Raw genomic sequence first — 21075 nt, forward strand, 5'->3', positions numbered from 1 at the left:
CCCCCCTTCCAGGGGTGAACTACCCTCCCCCCCCCCCCCCAATAGTGGTAGACCCCTCTGCCACACCCCCCTAGGGGTAGACTTCCCTCTGCCACCCCCCCTAGGGGTAGACTACCTTCCCCCGCCCCCCCTAGGGGTAGACTACCCTCCCCCGCGCCCCCTAGGGGTAGACTACCCTCCCCCGCCCCCCCTAGGGGTAGATTACCCTTCCTTTCCCCCCCCCTTGCTATATCTACCTTTAGTTTGTCTCCATCAGGCTTACTTACCTGAATGTTGCAATTAACCCCCTTCTTCAAACAGCACAATAACCACACAATATTGCAGTAACTTTGTACAAGGCACATTCTGCATCAAAAAAGTTACTCATTTGTGAACAGGTGTGAAAGATATTAGTACCCAAGAGAGTCCAGCTCAGAGTCAAATTGAGATTTTGCACGGCATCATCGGTTTGAGGTGCTGGTTCAAACGCGGTGGGAGAATATGTGATACAACAACATGATCCTCAGCTTTGAGACGCACTTTAAACAAAGCTTAGAATTAGCCTCTTCTCAATTATGTCAGGCCAGTCACTGCGAATAGGTGGAGGTATACCATTGTTCATTAACTTGAAAATGAATACACAGGAAGCTGCAGGAATGAAATATCTCTATTCTAACTGGTGCATGACATTATACCAAAAAAAAACAATTAACATTTGAGAAGCCTCATTGGATGTTAAGATTTAAGCAGAATACAGTGGTTCTAAAGATTGTCCAAACATAAATACTCTGATCGGACTGTACGCAGGATATCTCCAATGAGTTATACAATTGCTGTTGCGACCTGCAGCAGAGATTAGGAATAGTAAAAGTCCAATGCCATTGTGACAGGTTTGAAGCTTTCCTCGCTCTCCTCCACACAAGCTCTGCAGTCTTCGTTTCCATGCTTTGAGTATCATAATCCATTTCGAGATCACAGTTTCCCCCAGCTCCAGCAGTGTGCAGTATTTCAGCTCTTTAGAAGATTCCTTCATTTACTTGGAGAACCAGGAAGAAGTATACCAGATTCGAGCAAGGCTTTACGGCGAGCTGTTTCCTTGGCAACGTTATGATTCAACCGCCTCAGTCGCTCCTACAGAAGTTCAAAGGATAGTGTTAAAATAGAATGTATGTCTGAGTGCGGTAACGAAGGTAAGCTTTCCTCCAGGCCGAGACTCTCCTGTACCTCATCGGCCATCGGTCTAACAAAGAACAAAGAAAAGTACAGCACAGGAACAGGCCCTTCGGCCCTCCGAGCCCGTGACGACCATGCCGCCCGCCTATACTACAATCTTCTCCACTTCCGGGGTCCGTATCCCTCTATTCCCATCCTATTCATGTATTTGTCAAGACACCCCTTAAATGTCACTATCGTCCCTGCTTCCACCACCTCCTCCGGCAGCGAGTTCCATGCACCCACTACCCTCTGTGTAAAAAACTTGCCTCGTACATCTACTCTAAACCTTGCCCCTCGCACCTTAAACCTATGCCTCCTAGTAATTGACCCCTCTACCCTGGGGAAAAGCCTCTGACTATCCACTCTGTCTATGCCCCTCGTAATTTTGTAGACCTCTATCAGGTCGCCCCTCGACCTCCGTCGTTCCAGTGAGAACAAACCGAGTTTATTCAACCGCTCCTCACAGGTAATGCGGCCAACCAGGTTGAGCATCTCCCCAACCTTCTTCTAAACAATTTTGAAATGTGCCCTCTGAAACATTTCAATAATTTTCACACATAACATTGGGCTGCAGATTCTGAATTGCTATTCTGTATAAACTGGCAGCATAATTCAGGTGACATTGCCAGCCCTTCTTACCTGTGCATTCTGTAAAATGTTGTTGACTAGCACCACCCTTCGTCGGGCATTCAGCAACTTTTTCACATACGGATCGAGGTCAAGTGCCATTTTCTGGTCTTCATTAATCCGACACAATTCTGAACAGATACAAAAATCACCAAATGATTGGAACAAAACTCAGAAAAATAATCGATCTTTCAACACACTCAAAGAACGAATTTCAAGTCAGGATTCAAGATGTGACCACAAAACAGGAATTTACCATTGCACAAGAGTGTTTCTGTCCTGACAATAGTTTGGAGCATGTCATTGGTACAGGATCTCTGACTGATATCATCACTCCCTCCGGACACTGAGGTCAAGGACAGTGTTCCTGTCCCGGACCAGTCAATGCTGCTCAGATCAGCAATGGAAAAGTCCAAACACATCAGAAATTTTCCACTTTAATTGGGTATCCACAACATACACATCTTCAATTACCACCTTCAACTCACCCTCAATCCAAGACCACCTCCCAAAGATCCCCCGAAAACACCTCCTGGGACCAGGACTCCCTTTCACCTCCACCTGGAACCCCCTTACCCCAGCCCATGACCACCTCCCCCGGGTTCAGCACGGTGGCACAGTGGTTAGCACTGCTGCCTCACAGCTCCAGGGACCCGGGTTCGATTCCGGCCTCGGGCGACTGTCTATGCGGAGTCTGCACATTCTCCCCGTGTGTGCACGGGTTTCCTCCGGGTGCTCCGGTTTCCTCCCACAGTCCAAAGATGTGCTTGTTAGATGTACTGGCCGGGCTAAATTGCCCTTAGTGTTCAAAGGGGTTGGGTGGGGTTACTGGGTGAGGGTGGGTTCAAGTAGGGTGCAGACCCGATGGGCCGAATGGCTTCTTTCTTCACTGTAAATTCTATGATTCACCGGTTCCCCCTCCCCGGACCCCGGTTCCCCCCCCCTTCCCGGACCCCGGTTCCCCCCCCTTCCCGGACCCCGGTTCCCCCCGTTCCCGGACCCCGGTTCCCCCCGTTCCCGGACCCTGGTTCCCCCCCTTCCCGGACCCCGGTTCCCCCTCCCTGGACCCCCCTACCGGACCTCGGTTCCCTACCCAGACCCCGGTTCCCCTGCCCTGGGCCCCGGTTTCCACTCACCTGGTTCCCTCTCCTTGGACCCCGGTCTCCCCTCCCCAGACCCCGGTTCCCCTCCACCAGGTCCTGGTTCTTCCCCCTCCCTGGGCCCCGGTTACCCCTCCCAGACCCCCCCCCCTCCCACTTCCCACGCATGGACCCCTGTTCTCCCCCCCCCCCCCCCAGTTCCCCCAAACTGGACCCCCTCCCCGGTTCCACCTCCCCAGACCCTGTGGGGTTGTTTACCTGCCGCCAGGTTGTCGATTTGCTCACGGAGATCCAGCTGACTCTCCCTAAACAAACACAATAATAAATAACAACAACAGGGTCGGTAACAGCACTGCCCCCGCCCCCCCCAACCCCCGGGGACTGACGCCCCCCCCCTCCCCCCGGGGACTGACGCCCACCCCTCCCCCCGGGGACTGACGCCCCCCCCCTCCCCCCGGGGACAGACACCCCCTCCACCCCCGGGGACAGACACCCCCTCCACCCCGGGGACAGACACCCCCCCCCCCCCCCCGGGACTGACCTGACCCCCCGGGACTGACCTGACCCCCCGGACCTGCTGGTCCACCTCCCGCACCGCCGGCCGCAGCAGCTCCAGGAGGCCCGAGGACAGAATCTGAGCCTCAGCCGGAGCAGCGGCAGCCATTACCGCACAGCCTGCCGGGAGGGAGGACTGGCCGCGCCCCCTCACCGCACAGCCTGCCGGGAGGGAGGACTGGCCGCGCCCCCTCACCGCACAGCCTGCCGGGAGGGAGGACTGGCCGCGCCCCCTCACCGCACAGCCTGCCGGGAGGGAGGTCTGGCCGCGCCCCCTCACCGCACAGCCTGCCGGGAGGGAGGACTGGCCGCGCCCCCTCACCGCACAGCCTGCCGGGAGGGAGGACTGGCCGCGACCCCTCACCGCACAGCCTGCCGGGAGGGAGGTCTGGCCGCGCCCCCTCACCGCACAGCCTGCCGGGAGGGAGGACTGGCCACGCCCCCTCACCGCACAGCCTGCCGGGAGGGAGAACTGACCACGCCCCCTCACCGCACAGCCTGCCGGGAGGGAGGAATGGCCGCGCCCCCTCACCGCACAGCCTGCCGGGAGGGAGGACTGGCCACGCCCCCTCACCGCACAGCCTGCCGGGAGGGAGGACTGGCCACGCCCCCTCACCGCACAGCCTGCCGGGAGGGAGGACTGGCCACGCCCCCTCACCGCACAGCCTGCCGGGAGGGAGGACTGGCCACGCCCCCTCACATTCACTCTCCCACAGTCCCTGTGCACTGTCCCCAATCACAGTCTCCACCCCCTGATCATTTTGTCTCCTCTTAACCTTCTTCTCTCCAACGAAAACAACCTCAAGTCCGTCAGCCTTTCCTCATAAGATTTTCCCTCCATACCAGGCAACATCCTGGTAAATCTCCTCTGCACCCGCTCCAAAGCCTCCACATCCTTCCTATAATGCGGTGACCAGAACTGTACGCAATACTCCAAATGCGGCCGTACCAGAGTTCTGTACAGCTGCAACATGACCTCCCGACTCCGGAACTCAATCCCTCTACCAATAAAGGCCAACACTCCATAGGCCTTCTTCACCACCCTATCAACCTGGGTGGCAACTTTCAGGGATCTGTGTACATGGACACCTAGATCCCTCTGCTCATCCACACTTTCAAGAACTTTACCATTAGCCAAATATTCCGCATTCCTGTTATTCCTTCCAAAGTAAATCACCTCACACTTCTCTACATTAAACTCCATATGCCACCTCTCAGCCCAGCTCTGCAGCTTATCTATGTCCCTCTGTAACCTGCAACATCCTTCCGCACTGTCGACAACACCACCGACTTTAGTATCGTCTGCAAATTTACTCACCCACCCTTCTGCGCCTTCCTCTAGGTCATTGATAAAAATGACAAACAGCAACGGCTCCAGAACAGATCCTTGTGGTACTCCACTTGTGGCTGTACTCCATTCTGAACATTTCCCATCAACCACCACCCTCTGTCTTCTTTCAGCTAGCCAATTTCTGATCCACATCTCTAAATCACCCTCAATCCCCAGCCTCCGTATTTTTTGCAATAGCCTACCGTGGGGAACCTTATCAAACGCTTTGCTGAACTCCATATACACCACATCAACTGCTCTACCCTCGTCTACCTGTTCAGTCACCTTCTCAAAGAACTCAATAAGGTTTGTGAGGCATGACCTACCCTTCACAAAGCCATGCTGACTATCCCTGATCATATTATTCCTATCGAGATGATTATAAATTTTGTCTCTTATAATCCCCTCCAAGACTTTACCCACTACAGAAGTGAGGCTCACCGGTCTATAGTTGCCGGGGTTGTCTCTGCTCCCCTTTTTGAACAAAGGGACCACATTTGCTGTCCTCCAGTCCTCTGGCACTATTCCTGTAGCCAATGATGACATAAAAATCAAAGCCAAAGGTCCAGCAATCTCTTCCCTGGCCTCCCAGAGAACCCTAGGATAAATCCCATCAGGTCCCGGGGACTTATCTATTTTCAGCCTGTCCAGAATTGCCAACACCTCTTCCCTACGTACCTTAATGCCATCTATTCTATTAGCCTGGAGCTCAACATTCTCCTCCACAACATTATCTTTTTCCTGAGTGATTACTGACGAAAAATATTCATTTAGTATCTCGCCTATCTCTTCAGACTCCACACACAATTTCCCATCCCTGTCCTTGACTGGTCCTACTCTTTCCCTAGTCATTCGCTTATTCCTGACATACCTATAGAAAGCTTTTGGGTTTTCCTTGATCCTTGCTGCCAAATACTTCTCATGTCCCCTCCTTGCTCGTCTTAGCTCTCTCTTTAGATCCTTCCTCGCTACCTTGTAACTATCCATCGCCCCAACCGAAACTTCACACTTCATCTTCACATAGGCCTCCTTCTTCCTCTTAACAAGAGATTCCACTTCCTTGGTAAACCACGGTTCCCTCGCTCGACGCCTTCCTCCCTGCCTGACCGGTACATACTTATCAAGTATGTACCGAAACGAGACGAAGGAGGGTGAAAGAGAGCAAAACGAGATGAAGGTGTGTGAAAGAGAGCGAAACAAGATGAAGGAGGGTGAACGAGAGCGAAATGAGATGAAGGAGGGTGAAAGAGAGAGAAACGAGTAGAAGGAGGGTGAAAGAGTGAAACGAGACGAAGGAGAGTGAAAGTGAGCGAAACGATTCGAAGGAGGGTGAAAGAGAGCGAAACGAGATGATGGTGGCTGAAAGAGAGCGAAACGAGACGAAGGAGGGTGAAAGAGGGCGAACCGAGATGAAGGAGGGTGGAAGCGAGCGAAAACGAGACGAAGGAGGGTGAAAGAGAGTGAAACGAGACGAAGGAAGGTGAAAGAGAGCGAAACGAGACGAAGGAGGGTGAAAGAGAGCAAAACGAGATGAAGGTGTGTGAAAGAGAGCGAAACGAGACGAAGGAGTGTGAAAGCGAGCGAAACAAGACGAAGGAGGGTGAACGAGAGCGAAATGAGATGAAGGAGGGTGAAAGAGAGAGAAACGAGAAGAAGGATTGTGAATGACGGCGAAACGAGACGAAGGTTGGTGAAAGAGAGCAAAATGAGACGAAGGAGGGTGAAAGAGAGCGAAATGAGATGAAGGAGGGTGAAAGAGAGTGAAAGGAGACGAAGGAGGGTGAAAGAGAGCGAAACGAGACGAAGGAGCGTGAAAGAGAGCGAAACAAGACGAAGGAGCGTGAAAGAGAGCGCAATGAGACGATGGAGGGTGAAAGAGTGCGAATCGAGACGAAGGATGGTGAATGAGAGCGAAACGAGACGAAGGAGGGTGAAAGAGAGCGGAACGAGATGAAGGAGGGTGAAAGTGAGTGAAACGAGACGAAGGATGGTGAAAGAGAGCGAAACGAGACGAAGGAGGGTAAAAGAGAGGGAAACGAGACGAAGGAGGGTGAAAGAGAGCGAAACGAGGCGAAGGAGGGTGAAAGAGGGCGAAACAAGACGAAGGAGGGTGAAAGAGAGCGAAACGAGACGAAGGAGGGCCAAAGAGAACAAAATGAGTCGAAGGATGGTCAAAGAACGAAACGAGACGAAGGAGGGTGAAAGAGAGCGAAATGAGACGAAGGAGGGTGAAAGAGAGCGAAGCGAGACGAAGGAGCGTGAAAGAGAGCGAACCGAGATGAAGGAAGGTAAAAGAGAGTGAAACGAGACGAAAGAGGGTAAAAGAGAGCGAATCGAGACGATGGAGGATGAAAGAGAGCGAAACGAGACGAAGGAGGGTGGAAGGGAGCAAAACGAGACGAAGGAGGGTGAAAGAGTGCGAAAGGAGTCGAAGGAGGGTGAAAGAGAGCGGAACGAGACGAAAGAGAGTGAAAGAGACTGAAACGAGACGAAGGAAGGTGAAAGAGAGCGAAACGAGACCAAAGAGGGTGAAAGAGAGAGAAACGAGAAGAAGAATTGTGAATGACGGCGAAACGAGACGAAGGTTGGTGAAAAAGAGCGAAACGAGGCGAAGGAGGGTGAAAGAGAGCAAAATGAGACGAAGGAGGGTGAAAGAGAGTGAAAGGAGACGAAGGAGGGTGAAAGAGGGCGAAACGAGACGAAGGAGGGTCAAACAGGGCGAAACGAGACGAAGGAGGGTGAAAGAGAGCGAAACGAGATGAAGGAGGGTGAAAGAGAGCGAAACGAGACGAAGGAGCGTGAAAGAGAGCGAAACAAGACGAAGGAGCGTGAAAGAGAGCGCAATGAGACGATGGAGGGTGAAAGAGTGCGAATCGAGACGAAGGATGGTGAATGAGAGCGAAACGAGACGAAGGAGGGTGAAAGAGAGCGGAACGAGATGAAGGAGTGTGAAAGTGAGTGAAACGAGACGAAGGATGGTGAAAGAGAGCGAAACGAGACGAAGGAGGGTCAAAGAGAGGGAAACGAGACGAAGGAAGGTGAAAGAGGGCGAAACAAGACGAAGGAGGGTGAAAGAGAGCGAAACGAGACGAAGGAGGGCCAAAGAGAACAAAATGAGTTGAAGGATGGTCAAAGAACGAAACGAGACGAAGGAGGGTAAAAGAGAGCGAAACGAGACGATGGAGGGTGAAAGAGTGCGAAACGAGAGGAAGGAGGGTGAAAGAGAGCGAAACGAGATGAAGGTTTGTGAAAGAGAGTGAAACGAGATGAAGGAGGGTGGAAGAGAGCGAAACGAGACCAAAGAGGTTGAAAGAGAGAGAAACAAGACGAAGGAAGGTGAAAGAGAGCTAAACGAGACGAAGGAGTGTGAAACAGAGAGAAACGAGATGCAGGAGGATGATAGAGAGCGAAACGAGAGGAAAGAGGGTGAAAGAGAGCGAAACGAGTGGAAGAAGGTTGAAAGCGAGCGAAACGAGTGGAAGGAGGGTGAAAGAGAATGAAACGAGATGAAGGAGGATTAAAGACGGTGAAACGAGACGAAGGAGGGTGCAAGAGAGAGAAACGAGATGAAGGATGATGATAGAGAGCTAAATGAGACGAAGGAGGGTGAAAGAGGGCGAAACGAGACGAAGGAGAGTGGAAGAGAGCGAAACAAGATGAAGGAGGGTGAAAGAGAGCGAAAAGAGACAAAGGAGGTTGAAAGAGAGCGAAACGAGACGAAGGAGTGTGATAGAGAGCGAAACGTAATGATTGTGGGTGAAAGAGAGCGAAACAAGACGAAGGAGGGTGAACGAGAGCGAAATGAGACGAAGGAGGGTGAAAGTGAGCGAAACGAGACGAAGGAGGGTGAAAGAGAGCAAAACGAGATGATGGTGGCTGAAAGAGAGTGAAACGAGACGAAGGAGGGTGAAAGAGGGCGAACCGTGTAGAACGAGGGTGGAAGCGAGCGAAATGAGACGAAGGAGGGTGAAAGAGAGTGAAACGAGACGAAGGAGGGTGAAAGAGAGCTAAACGGGACGAAGGAGGGTGAAAGTGAGCGAAACGAGATGAAGGTGTGTGAAAGAGAGCGAAACAAGACGAAGGAGGGCGAACGAGAGCGAAATGAGATGAAGGAGGGTGAAAGAGAGCAAAATGAGACGAAGGAGGGTGAAAGAGAGCGAAACAAGATGAAGGTTTGTGAAAGAGAGTGAAACGAGATGAAGGAGGGTGGAAGAGAGCGAAACGAGACCAAAGAGGTTGAAAGAGAGAGAAACGAGACGAAGGAAGGTGAAAGAGAGCTAAACGAGATGAAGGAGTGTGAAACAGAGAGAAACGAGACGAAGGAGGGTGAAAGAGGGCGAACCGAGTAGAACGAGGGTGGAAGCTAGCGAAACGAGACGAAGGAGGGTGAAAGAGAGTGAAACGAGACGAAGGAAGGTGAAAGAGAGCAAAACGAGACGAAGGAGGGTGAAAGAGAGCGAAACAAGCCGAAGGAGCGTGAAAGAGAGCGCAATGAGACGATGGAGGGTGAAAGAGTGCGAAACGAGACGAAGGAGGGTGAAAGAGAGCGAAACAGAGGAAGTAGGGTGAAAGAGAGCGCAACGAGACGAAGGAGGGGGAAAGAGAGCGAAACGAGACGAAGGAGAGTGAAAGAGAGCGAAAGGAGTCGAAGGAGGGTGTAAGAGAGCGAAACGAGAGGAAGGAGGATGAAAGAGAGCGAAACGAGATGAAGGAGGGTGAAAGAGAGCGAAAGGAGTCGAAGGAGGGTGAAAGAGAGCGAAATGAGACGAAGGAGGGTGAAAGAGAGCGAAACGAGACGAAGGAGGGTGAAAGAGAGCGAAATGAGACGAAGGAGGGTGAAAGAGAGCGAAAGGAGACGAAGGAGAGTGAAAGAGAGCGAAAGGAGACGAAGGAGAGTGAAAGAGAGCGAAATAAGCCGAAGGAGCGTGAAAGAGAGCGCAATGAGACGATGGAGGGTGAAAGAGTGCGAAACGAGACGAAGGAGGGTGAAAGAGAGCGAAACGAGACGATGGAGGGTGAAAGAGAGCGAAACAGAGGAAGTAGGGTGAAAGAGAGCGCAACGAGACGAAGGGGGGGGAAAGAGAGCGAAACGAGACGAAGGAGAGTGAAAGAGAGCGAAAGGAGTCGAAGGAGGGTGTAAGAGAGCGAAACGAGAGGAAGGAGGATGAAAGAGAGCGAAACGAGATGAAGGAGGGTGAAAGAGAGCGAAAGGAGTCGAAGGAGGGTGAAAGAGAGCGAAAGGCGTCGAAGGAGGGTGAAAGAGAGCGGAACGAGATGAAGGAGGGTGAAAGAGACCGAAACGAGATGAAGGTGGGTGAAAGAGAGCGAAACGAGGCGAAGAAGGGTGAAAGAGAGCGAAACGAGATGAAGGTGGGTGAAAGAGAGCGAAACAAGACAAAGGAGGGTGAAAGAGGGCGAAACGAGACGAAGGAGGGTGGAAGAGAGCGAAACGAGATGAGGGAGGGTGAAAGAGAGCGAAACGAGACGAAGGAGGGTGAAAGAGAGCGAAAAGAGACAAAGGAGGTTGAAAGCGAGCGAAACGAGACGAAGGAGTGTGATAGAGAGCGAAACGTAATGAATGTGGGTGAAAGAGAGCGAAACAAGACGAAGGAGGGTGAACGAGAGCGAAATGAGACGAAGGAGGGTGAAAGTGAGCGAAACGAGACGAAGGAGGGTGAAAGAGAGCGAAACGAGGCGAAGGAAGGTGAAAGAGAGCGAAACGAGATGATGGTGGCTGAAAGAGAGTGAAACGAGACGAAGGAGGGTGCAAGAGGGCGAACTGAGTAGAACAAGGGTGAACGAGAGCGAAACGAGACGAAGGAGGGTGAAAGAGAGCAAAACGAGATGAAGGTGTGTGAAAGAGAGCGAAACAAGATGAAGGAGGGTGAACGAGAGCGAAATGAGATGAAGGAGGGTGAAAGAGAGCGAAACGAGTAGAAGGAGGGTGAAAGAGTGAAACGAGACGAAGGAGAGTGAAAGAGAGCGAAACGAGATGAAGGAGGGTGGAAGAGAGCGAAACGAGATGAAGGTGGGTCAAAGAGAGCGAAACAAGACGATGGATTGTGAAAGAGAGCGAAACGAGACGAAGGAGGATGAAAGAGACCGAAACGAGGCGTAGGAGTGTGAAAGACAGCGAAACGAGATGAAGGTGGGTGAAAGAGAGCGAAAAGAGACGAAGGAGGTTGAAAGAGAGCGAAACGTGATGAAGAAGGGTGAAAGAGAGCGAAACGAGATGAAGGTGGGTGAAAGAGAGCGAAACAAGACAAAGGAGGGTGAAAGAGGGCGAAACGAGACGAAGGAGGGTGGAAGAGAGCGAAACGAGATGAGGGAGGGTGAAAGAGAGCGAAACGAGACGAAGGAGGGTGAAAGAGAGCGAAAAGAGACAAAGGAGGTTGAAAGCGAGCGAAACGAGACGAAGGAGTGTGATAGAGAGTGAAACGTAATGAATGTGGGTGAAAGAGAGCGAAACAAGACGAAGGAGGGTGAACGAGAGCGAAATGAGACGAAGGAGGGTGAAAGTGAGCGAAACGAGACGAAGGAGGGTGAAAGAGAGCGAAACGAGATGATGGTGGCTGAAAGAGAGTGAAACGAGACGAAGGAGGGTGAAAGAGGTCGAACTGAGTAGAACAAGGGTGGAAGCGAGCGAAACGAGACGAAGGAGGGTGAAAGAGAGTGAAACGAGACGAAGGAAGGTGAAAGAGAGCGAAACGAGACCAAAGTGGGTGAAAGAGAGAGAAACGAGAAGAAGGATTGTGAATGACGGCGAAACGAGATGAAGGAGGGTGAAAGAGAGCGAAATGAGATGAAGGAGGGTGAAAGAGAGCGAAATGAGACGAAGGAGGGTGAAAGAGAGCGAAAGGAGACGAAGGAGAGTGAAAGAGAGCGAAACAAGCCGAAGGAGCGTGAAAGAGAGCGCAATGAGACGATGGAGGGTGAAAGAGTGCGAAACGAGACGAAGGAGGGTGAAAGAGAGCGAAACGAGACGATGGAGGGTGAAAGAGAGCGAAACAGAGGAAGTAGGGTGAAAGAGAGCGCAACGAGACGAAGGAGGGGGAAAGAGAGCAAAACGAGACGAAGGAGGGTGAAAGAGAGCGAAAGGAGTCGAAGGAGGGTGAAAGAGAGCTAACGAGAGGAAGGAGGGTGAAAGAGAGCGAAACGAGATGAAGGAGGGTGAAAGAGAGCGAAAGGAGTCGAAGGAGGGTGAAAGAGAGCGAAAGGAGTCGAAGGAGGGTGAAAGTGAGCGGAACGAGATGAAGGAGGGTGAAAGAGACCGAAACGAGACGAAGGTGGGTGAAAGAGAGCGAAACGAGGCGAAGAAGGGTGAAAGAGAGCGAAACGAGATGAAGGTGGGTGAAAGAGAGCGAAACAAGACAAAGGAGGGTGAAAGAGGGCGAAACGAGACAAAGGAGGGTGGAAGAGAGCGAAACGAGATGAGGGAGGGTGAAAGAGAGCGAAACGAGACGAAGGAGGGTGAAAGAGAGCGAAACGAGACGAAGGAGGGTGAAAGGGAGCAAAACGAGATGAAAGTGTGTGAAAGAGAGCGAAACAAGATGAAGGAGGGTGAACGAGAGCGAAATGAGATGAAGGAGGGTGAAAGAGAGCGAAACGAGTAGAAGGAGGGTGAAAGAGTGAAACGAGACGAAGGAGAGTGAAAGAGAGCGAAACGAGATGAAGGAGGGTGGAAGAGAGCGAAACGAGATGAAGGTGGGTCAAAGAGAGCGAAACAAGACGATGGATTGTGAAAGAGAGCGAAACGAGACGAAGGAGGATGAAAGAGACCGAAACGAGGCGTAGGAGTGTGAAAGGCAGCGAAACGAGATGAAGGTGGGTGAAAGAGATCGAAACAAGACAATGGAGGGTGAAAGAGGGCGAAAGGAGTCGAAGGAGGGTGAAAGAGAGCAAAACGAGAGGCAGGAGGGTGAAAGAGAGCGAAACGAGATGAAGGAGGGTGAAAGAGAGCGAAAGGAGTCGAAGGAGGGTGAAAGAGAGCGAAAGGAGTCGAAGGAGGGTGAAAGAGAGCGGAACGAGATGAAGGAGGGTGAAAGAGAGCGAAAAGAGACGAAGGAGGTTGAAAGAGAGCGAAACGTGACGAAGAAGGGTGAAAGAGAGCGAAATGTAATGAAGGTGGGTGAAAGAGAGCGAAACAAGACGAAGGAGGGTGAACGAGAGCGAAATGAGACGAAGGAGGGTGAAAGTCAGCGAAACGAGTCGAAGGAGGGTGAAAGAGAGCGAAACGAGATGATGGTGGCTGAAAGAGAGCGAAACGAGACGAAGGAGGGTGAAAGAGGGCAAACCGAGATGAAGGAGGGTGGAAGCGAGCGAAAACGAGACGAAGGAGGGTGAAAGAGAGTGAAACGAGACGAAGGAAGGTGAAAGAGAGCGAAACGAGACCAAAGAGGGTGAAAGAGAGAGAAACGAGAAGAAGGAGGGTGAAAGAGAGCGAAACGAGACGAAGGAGGGTGAAAGAGAGCGAAACGAGACGAAGGAGGGTGAAAGAGAGCAAAACGAGATTAAGGTGTGTGAAAGAGAGCGAAACGAAACGAAGGAGTGTGAAAGAGAGCGAAACAAGACGAAGGAGGGTGAACGAGAGCAAAATGAGATGAAGGAGGGTGAAAGAGTGCGAATCGAGACGAAGGTTGGTGAAAGAGAGCAAAATGAGACGAAGGAGGGTGAAAGAGAGCGATATGAGATGAAGGAGGGTGAAAGAGAGTGAAAGGAGACGAAGGAGGGTGAAAGAGAGCGAAACGAGACGAAGGAGCGTGAAAGAGAGCGAAACAAGACGAAGGAGCGTGAAAGAGAGCGCAATGAGACGATGGAGGGTGAAAGAGTGCGAATCGAGACGAAGGAGGGTGGAAGAGAGTGAAACGAGCCGATGGAGGATGAAAGAGAGCGAAACAGAGGGAGTAGGGTGAAAGAGAGCGCAACGAGACGAAGGAGGGGGAAAGAGAGCGAAACGAGACGAAGGAGGGTGAAAGAGAGCGAAAGGAGTCGAAGGAGGGTCAAAGAGAGCTAAACGAGGTGAAGGAGGGTCAAAGAGAGCGAAACGAGACGAAGGAGGGTGAAAAAGGGCGAAGCGAGATGAAGGAGGGTGAAAGAGAGCGAAACGAGATGAAGGATGGTGAAAGAGAGCGAAACGAGACGAAGGATGGTGAATGAGAGCGAAACGAGACGAAGGAGGGTGAAAGAGAGCGGAACGAGATGAAGGAGGGTGAAAGTGAGTGAAACGTGACGAAGGATGGTGAAAGAGAGCGAAACGAGACCAAAGAGGTTGAAAGAGAGAGAAAAAAGACGAAGGAAGGTGAAAGAGAGCTAAACGAGACGAAGGAGTGTGAAACAGAGAGAAACGAGATGAAGGAGGATGATAGAGAGCGAAACGAGAGGAAAGAGGGTGAAAGAGAGCGAAACGAGAGGAAGAAGGTTGAAAGCGAGCGAAACGAGTGGAAGGAGGGTGAAAGAGAATGAAACGAGATGAAGGAGGGTGAAAGACGGTGAAACGAGACGAAGGAGGGTGAAAGAGAGAGAAACGAGAAGAAGGATGATGATAGAGAGCTAAATGAGACGAAGGAGGGTGAAAGAGGGCGAAACGAGACGAAGGAGGGTGGAAGAGAGCGAAACAAGATGAAGGAGGGTGAAAGAGAGCGAAAAGAGACAAAGGAGGTTGAAAGAGAGAGAAACGAGACGAAGGAGTGTGATAGAGAGCGAAACGTAATGAATGTGGGTGAAAGAGAGCGAAACAAGACGAAGGAGGGTGAACGAGAGCGAAATGAGACGAAGGAGGGTGAAAGTGAGCGAAACGAGACGAAGGAGGGTGAAAGAGAGCGAAACGAGATGATGGTGGCTGAAAGAGAGTGAAACGAGACGAAGGAGGGTGAAAGAGGGCGAACCGTGTAGAACGAGGGTGGAAGCGAGCGAAATGAGACGAAGGAGGGTGAAAGAGAGTGAAACAAGACGAAGGAGGGTGAAAGAGAGCTAAATGAGACGAAGGAGGGTGAAAGAGAGCGAAACGAGATGAAGGTTTGTGAAAGAGAGTGAAACGAGATGAAGGAGGGTGGAAGAGAGCGAAACGAGACCAAAGAGGTTGAAAGAGAGAGAAACGAGACGATGGAGGGTGAAAGAGAGCGAAACAGAGGAAGTAGGGTGAAAGAGAGCGCAACGAGACGAAGGAGGGGGAAAGAGAGCAAAACGAGACGAAGGAGGGTGAAAGAGAGCGAAAGGAGTCGAAGGAGGGTGAAAGAGAGCGAAACGAGAGGAAGGAGGGTGAAAGAGAGTGAAACGAGATGAAGGAGGGTGAAAGAGAGCGAAAGGAGTCGAAGGAGGGTGAAAGAGAGCGAAAGGAGTCGAAGGAGGGTGAAAGTGAGCGGAACGAGATGAAGGAGGGTGAAAGAGACCGAAACGAGACGAAGGTGGGTGAAAGAGAGCGAAACGAGGCGAAGAAGGGTGAAAGAGAGCGAAACGAGATGAAGGTGGGTGAAAGAGAGCGAAACAAGACAAAGGAGGGTGAAAGAGGGCGAAACGAGACAAAGGAGGGTGGAAGAGAGCGAAACGAGATGAGGGAGGGTGAAAGAGAGCGAAACGAGACGAAGGAGGGTGAAAGAGAGCGAAACGAGACGAAGGAGGGTGAAAGAGAGCAAAACGAGATGAAGGTGTGTGAAAGAGAGCGAAACAAGATGAAGGAGGGTGAACGAGAGCGAAATGAGATGAAGGAGGGTGAAAGAGAGCGAAACGAGTAGAAGGAGGGTGAAAGAGTGAAACGAGACGAAGGAGAGTGAAAGAGAGCGAAACGAGATGAAGGAGGGTGGAAGAGAGCGAAACGAGATGAAGGTGGGTCAAAGAGAGCGAAACAAGACGATGGATTGTGAAAGAGAGCGAAACGAGACGAAGGAGGATGAAAGAGACCGAAACGAGGCGTAGGAGTGTGAAAGGCAGCGAAACGAGACGAAGGTGGGTGAAAGAGAGCGAAACAAGACAATGGAGGGTGAAAGAGGGCGAAAGGAGTCGAAGGAGGGTGAAAGAGAGCAAAACGAGAGGCAGGAGGGTGAAAGAGAGCGAAACGAGATGAAGGAGGGTGAAAGAGAGCGAAAGGAGTCGAAGGAGGGTGAAAGAGAGCGAAAGGAGTCGAAGGAGGGTGAAAGAGAGCGGAACGAGATGAAGGAGGGTGAAAGAGAGCGAAAAGAGACGAAGGAGGTTGAAAGAGAGCGAAACGTGACGAAGAAGGGTGAAAGAGAGCGAAATGTAATGAAGGTGGGTGAAAGAGAGCGAAACAAGACGAAGGAGGGTGAACGAGAGCGAAATGAGACGAAGGAGGGTGAAAGTGAGCGAAACGAGTCGAAGGAGGGTGAAAGAGAGCGAAACGAGATGATGGTGGCTGAAAGAGAGCGAAACGAGACGAAGGAGGGTGAAAGAGGGCGAACCGAGATGAAGGAGGGTGGAAGCGAGCGAAAACGAGACGAAGGAGGGTGAAAGAGAGTGAAACGAGACGAAGGAAGGTGAAAGAGAGCGAAACGAGACCAAAGAGGGTGAAAGAGAGAGAAACGAGAAGAAGGAGGGTGAAAGAGAGCGAAACGAGACGAAGGAGGGTGAAAGAGAGCGAAACGAGACGAAGGAGGGTGAAAGAGAGCAAAACGAGATTAAGGTGTGTGAAAGAGAGCGAAACGAAACGAAGGAGTGTGAAAGAGATCGAAACAAGACGAAGGAGGGTGAACGAGAGCGAAATGAGATGAAGGAGGGTGAAAGAGAGAGAAACGAGAAGAAGGATTGTGAATGACGGCGAAACGAGACGAAGGTTGGTGAAAGAGAGCAAAATGAGACGAAGGAGGGTGAAAGAGAGCGATATGAGATGAAGGAGGGTGAAAGAGAGTGAAAGGAGACGAAGGAGGGTGAAAGAGAGCGAAACAAGACGAAGGAGCGTGAAAGAGAGCGAAACAAGACGAAGGAGGGTGAACGAGAGCGAAATGAGATGAAGGAGGGTGAAAGAGAGCGAAACGAGTAGAAGGAGGGTGAAAGAGTGAAACGAGACGAAGGAGAGTGAAAGAGAGCGAAACGAGATGAAGGAGGGTGGAAGAGAGCGAAACGAGATGAAGGTGGGTCAAAGAGAGCGAAACAAGACGATGGATTGTGAAAGAGAGCGAAACGAGACGAAGGAGGATGAAAGAGACCGAAACGAGGCGTAGGAGTGTGAAAGGCAGCGAAACGAGATGAAGGTGGGTGAAAGAGAGCGAAACAAGACAATGGAGGGTGAAAGAGGGCGAAAGGAGTCGAAGGAGGGTGAAAGAGAGCAAAACGAGAGGCAGGAGGGTGAAAGAGAGCGAAACGAGATGAAGGAGGGTGAAAGAGAGCGAAAGGAGTCGAAGGAGGGTGAAAGAGAGCGAAAGGAGTCGAAGGAGGGTGAAAGAGAGCGGAACGAGATGAAGGAGGGTGAAAGAGAGCGAAAAGAGACGAAGGAGGTTGAAAGAGAGCGAAACGTGACGAAGAAGGGTGAAAGAGAGCGAAATGTAATGAAGGTGGGTGAAAGAGAGCGAAACAAGACGAAGGAGGGTGAACGAGAGCGAAATGAGACGAAGGAGGGTGAAAGTGAGCGAAACGAGTCGAAGGAGGGTGAAAGAGAGCGAAACGAGATGATGGTGGCTGAAAGAGAGCGAAACGAGATGAAGGAGGGTGAAAGAGGGCGAACCGAGATGAAGGAGGGTGGAAGCGAGCGAAAACGAGACGAAGGAGGGTGAAAGAGAGTGAAACGAGACGAAGGAAGGTGAAAGAGAGCGAAACGAGACCAAAGAGGGTGAAAGAGAGAGAAACGAGAAGAAGGAGGGTGAAAGAGAGCGAAACGAGACGAAGGAGGGTGAAAGAGAGCAAAACGAGACGAAGGAGGGTGAAAGAGAGCAAAACGAGATTAAGGTGTGTGAAAGAGAGCGAAACGAAACGAAGGAGTGTGAAAGAGATCGAAACAAGACGAAGGAGGGTGAACGAGAGCGAAATGAGATGAAGGAGGGTGAAAGAGAGAGAAACGAGAAGAAGGATTGTGAATGACGGCGAAACGAGACGAAGGTTGGTGAAAGAGAGCAAAATGAGACGAAGGAGGGTGAAAGAGAGCGATATGAGATGAAGGAGGGTGAAAGAGAGTGAAAGGAGACGAAGGAGGGTGAAAGAGAGCGAAACAAGACGAAGGAGCGTGAAAGAGAGCGAAACAAGACGAAGGAGGGTGAAAGAGAGCGGAACGAGATGAAGGAGGGTGAAAGTGAGTGAAACGTGACGAAGGATGGTGAAAGAGAGCGAAACGAGACGAAGGAGGGTCAAAGAGAGGGAAACGAGACGAAGGAGGGTGAAAGAGAGCGAAACGAGGCGAAGGAGGGTGAAAGAGGGCGAAACAAGATGAAGGAGGGGGAAAGAGAGCGAAACGAGATGATAGAGCATGAAAGAGAGCGAAAAGAGATGAAGGTTTGTGAAAGAGAGTGAAACGAGATGAAGGAGGGTGGAAGAGAGCGAAACGAGACCAAAGAGGTTGAAAGAGATTGAAAAAAGACGAAGGAAGGTGAAAGAGAGCTAAACGAGACGAAGGAGTGTGAAACAGAGAGAAACGAGATGAAGGAGGATGATAGAGAGCGAAACGAGAGGAAAGAGGGTGAAAGAGAGCGAAACGAGAGGAAGAAGGTTGAAAGCGAGCGAAACGAGTGGAAGGAGGGTGAAAGAGAATGAAACGAGATGAAGGAGGGTGAAAGACGGTGAAACGAGACGAAGGAGGGTGAAAGAGAGAGAAACGAGAAGAAGGATGATGATAGAGAGCTAAATGAGACGAAGGAGGGTGAAAGAGGGCGAAACGAGACGAAGGAGGGTGGAAGAGAGCGAAACAAGATGAAGGAGGGTGAAAGAGAGCGAAAAGAGACAAAGGAGGTTGAAAGAGAGAGAAACGAGACGAAGGAGTGTGATAGAGAGCGAAACGTAATGAATGTGGGTGAAAGAGAGCGAAACAAGACGAAGGAGGGTGAACGAGAGCGAAATGAGACGAAGGAGGGTGAAAGTGAGCGAAACGAGACGAAGGAGGGTGAAAGAGAGCGAAACGAGATGATGGTGGCTGAAAGAGAGTGAAACGAGACGAAGGAGGGTGAAAGAGGGCGAACCGTGTAGAACGAGGGTGGAAGCGAGCGAAATGAGACGAAGGAGGGTGAAAGAGAGTGAAACAAGACGAAGGAGGGTGAAAGAGAGCTAAACGGGACGAAGGAGGGTGAAAGTGAGCGAAACGAGATGAAGGTGTGTGAAAGAGAGCGAAACAAGACGAAGGAGGGCGAACGAGAGCGAAATGAGATGAAGGAGGGTGAAAGAGAGCAAAATGAGACGAAGGAGGGTGAATGAGAGCGAAACGAGATGAAGGTTTGTGAAAGAGAGTGAAACGAGATGAAGGAGGGTGGAAGAGAGCGAAACGAGACCAAAGAGGTTGAAAGAGAGAGAAACGAGACGATGGAGGGTGAAAGAGAGCGAAACAGAGGAAGTAGGGTGAAAGAGAGCGCAACGAGACGAAGGAGGGGGAAAGAGAGCAAAACGAGACGAAGGAGGGTGAAAGAGAGCGAAAGTAGTCGAAGGAGGGTGAAAGAGAGCGAAACGAGAGGAAGGAGGGTGAAAGAGAGCGAAACGAGATGAAGGAGGGTGAAAGAGAGCGAAAGGAGTCGAAGGAGGGTGAAAGAGAGCGAAAGGAGTCGAAGGAGGGTGAAAGTGAGCGGAACGAGATGAAGGAGGGTGAAAGAGACCGAAACGAGACGAAGGTGGGTGAAAGAGAGCGAAACGAGGCGAAGAAGGGTGAAAGAGAGCGAAACGAGATGAAGGTGGGTGAAAGAGAGCGAAACAAGACAAAGGAGGGTGAAAGAGGGCGAAACGAGACAAAGGAGGGTGGAAGAGAGCGAAACGAGATGAGGGAGGGTGAAAGAGAGCGAAACGAGACGAAGGAGGGTGAAAGAGAGCGAAACGAGACGAAGGAGGGTGAAAGAGAGCAAAACGAGATGAAGGTGTGTGAAAGAGAGCGAAACAAGATGAAGGAGGGTGAACGAGAGCGAAATGAGATGAAGGAGGGTGAAAGAGAGCGAAACGAGTAGAAGGAGGGTGAAAGAGTGAAACGAGACGAAGGAGAGTGAAAGAGAGCGAAACGAGATGAAGGAGGGTGGAAGAGAGCGAAACGAGATGAAGGTGGGTCAAAGAGAGCGAAACAAGACGATGGATTGTGAAAGAGAGCGAAACGAGACGAAGGAGGATGAAAGAGACCGAAACGAGGCGTAGGAGTGTGAAAGGCAGCGAAACGAGATGAAGGTGGGTGAAAGAGAGCGAAACAAGACAATGGAGGGTGAAAGAGGGCGAAAGGAGTCGAAGGAGGGTGAAAGAGAGCAAAACGAGAGGCAGGAGGGTGAAAGAGAGCGAAACGAGATGAAGGAGGGTGAAAGAGAGCGAAAGGAGTCGAAGGAGGGTGAAAGAGAGCGAAAGGAGTCGAAGGAGGGTGAAAGAGAGCGGAACGAGATGAAGGAGGGTGAAAGAGAGCGAAAAGAGACGAAGGAGGTTGAAAGAGAGCGAAACGTGACGAAGAAGGGTGAAAGAGAGCGAAATGTAATGAAGGTGGGTGAAAGAGAGCGAAACAAGACGAAGGAGGGTGAACGAGAGCGAAATGAGACGAAGGAGGGTGAAAGAGAGCGAAACGAGACGAAGGAGGGTGAAAGAGAGCAAAACGAGATTAAGGTGTGTGAAAGAGAGCGAAACGAAACGAAGGAGTGTGAAAGAGATCGAAACAAGACGAAGGAGGGTGAACGAGAGCGAAATGAGATGAAGGAGGGTGAAAGAGAGAGAAACGAGAAGAAGGATTGTGAATGACGGCGAAACGAGACGAAGGTTGGTGAAAGAGAGCAAAATGAGACGAAGGAGGGTGAAAGAGAGCGATATGAGATGAAGGAGGGTGAAAGAGAGTGAAAGGAGACGAAGGAGGGTGAAAGAGAGCGAAACAAGACGAAGGAGCGTGAAAGAGAGCGAAACAAGACGAAGGAGGGTGAAAGAGAGCGGAACGAGATGAAGGAGGGTGAAAGTGAGTGAAACGTGACGAAGGATGGTGAAAGAGAGCGAAACGAGACGAAGGAGGGTCAAAGAGAGGGAAACGAGACGAAGGAGGGTGAAAGAGAGCGAAACGAGGCGAAGGAGGGTGAAAGAGGGCGAAACAAGATGAAGGAGGGGGAAAGAGAGCGAAACGAGATGATAGAGCATGAAAGAGAGCGAAAAGAGATGAAGGTTTGTGAAAGAGAGTGAAAC

At 51.2% G+C, this 21075-nt stretch overlaps 1 protein-coding gene across 1 annotated transcript; it reads right to left on the reverse strand.

The window, feature by feature from the left end:
* Positions 1-576: 576 nt before the first annotated feature.
* LOC140403031 (SNARE-associated protein Snapin-like) lies at positions 577-3664 on the reverse strand. The gene is made up of 4 exons (XM_072490697.1): positions 3482-3664; positions 3180-3226; positions 1834-1952; positions 577-1110 (listed from the first exon to the last, which is right to left on the reverse strand). Exons 1-4 carry the CDS (start codon positions 3583-3585, stop codon positions 1009-1011), a joined length of 372 nt encoding a protein of 123 aa, XP_072346798.1. The 5' UTR covers positions 3586-3664; the 3' UTR covers positions 577-1008.
* Positions 3665-21075: the final 17411 nt, after the last annotated feature.

The sequence above is a fragment of the Scyliorhinus torazame genome, chromosome 26 (genome assembly GCF_047496885.1).
Source record: "Scyliorhinus torazame isolate Kashiwa2021f chromosome 26, sScyTor2.1, whole genome shotgun sequence".
In the NCBI taxonomy this organism is placed as follows: Eukaryota; Metazoa; Chordata; class Chondrichthyes; order Carcharhiniformes; family Scyliorhinidae; genus Scyliorhinus; species Scyliorhinus torazame.

What these genes read in the sequence shown, in the direction of transcription:
- LOC140403031 (XM_072490697.1), bottom strand. Translation starts at nt 3,585, where the DNA reads ATGGCTGCCGCTGCTCCGGCTGAGGCTCAGATTCTGTCCTCGGGCCTC. An exon ending in CAGCAGGTCCGGGGGGTCAG is followed by an intron (nt 3,227 to 3,481) that starts GTCAGTCCCGGG and finishes GTGTTTGTTTAG; the next exon opens with GGAGAGTCAGCTGGATCTCC. An exon ending in AATCGACAACCTGGCGGCAG is followed by an intron (nt 1,953 to 3,179) that starts GTAAACAACCCC and finishes GTATCTGTTCAG; the next exon opens with AATTGTGTCGGATTAATGAA.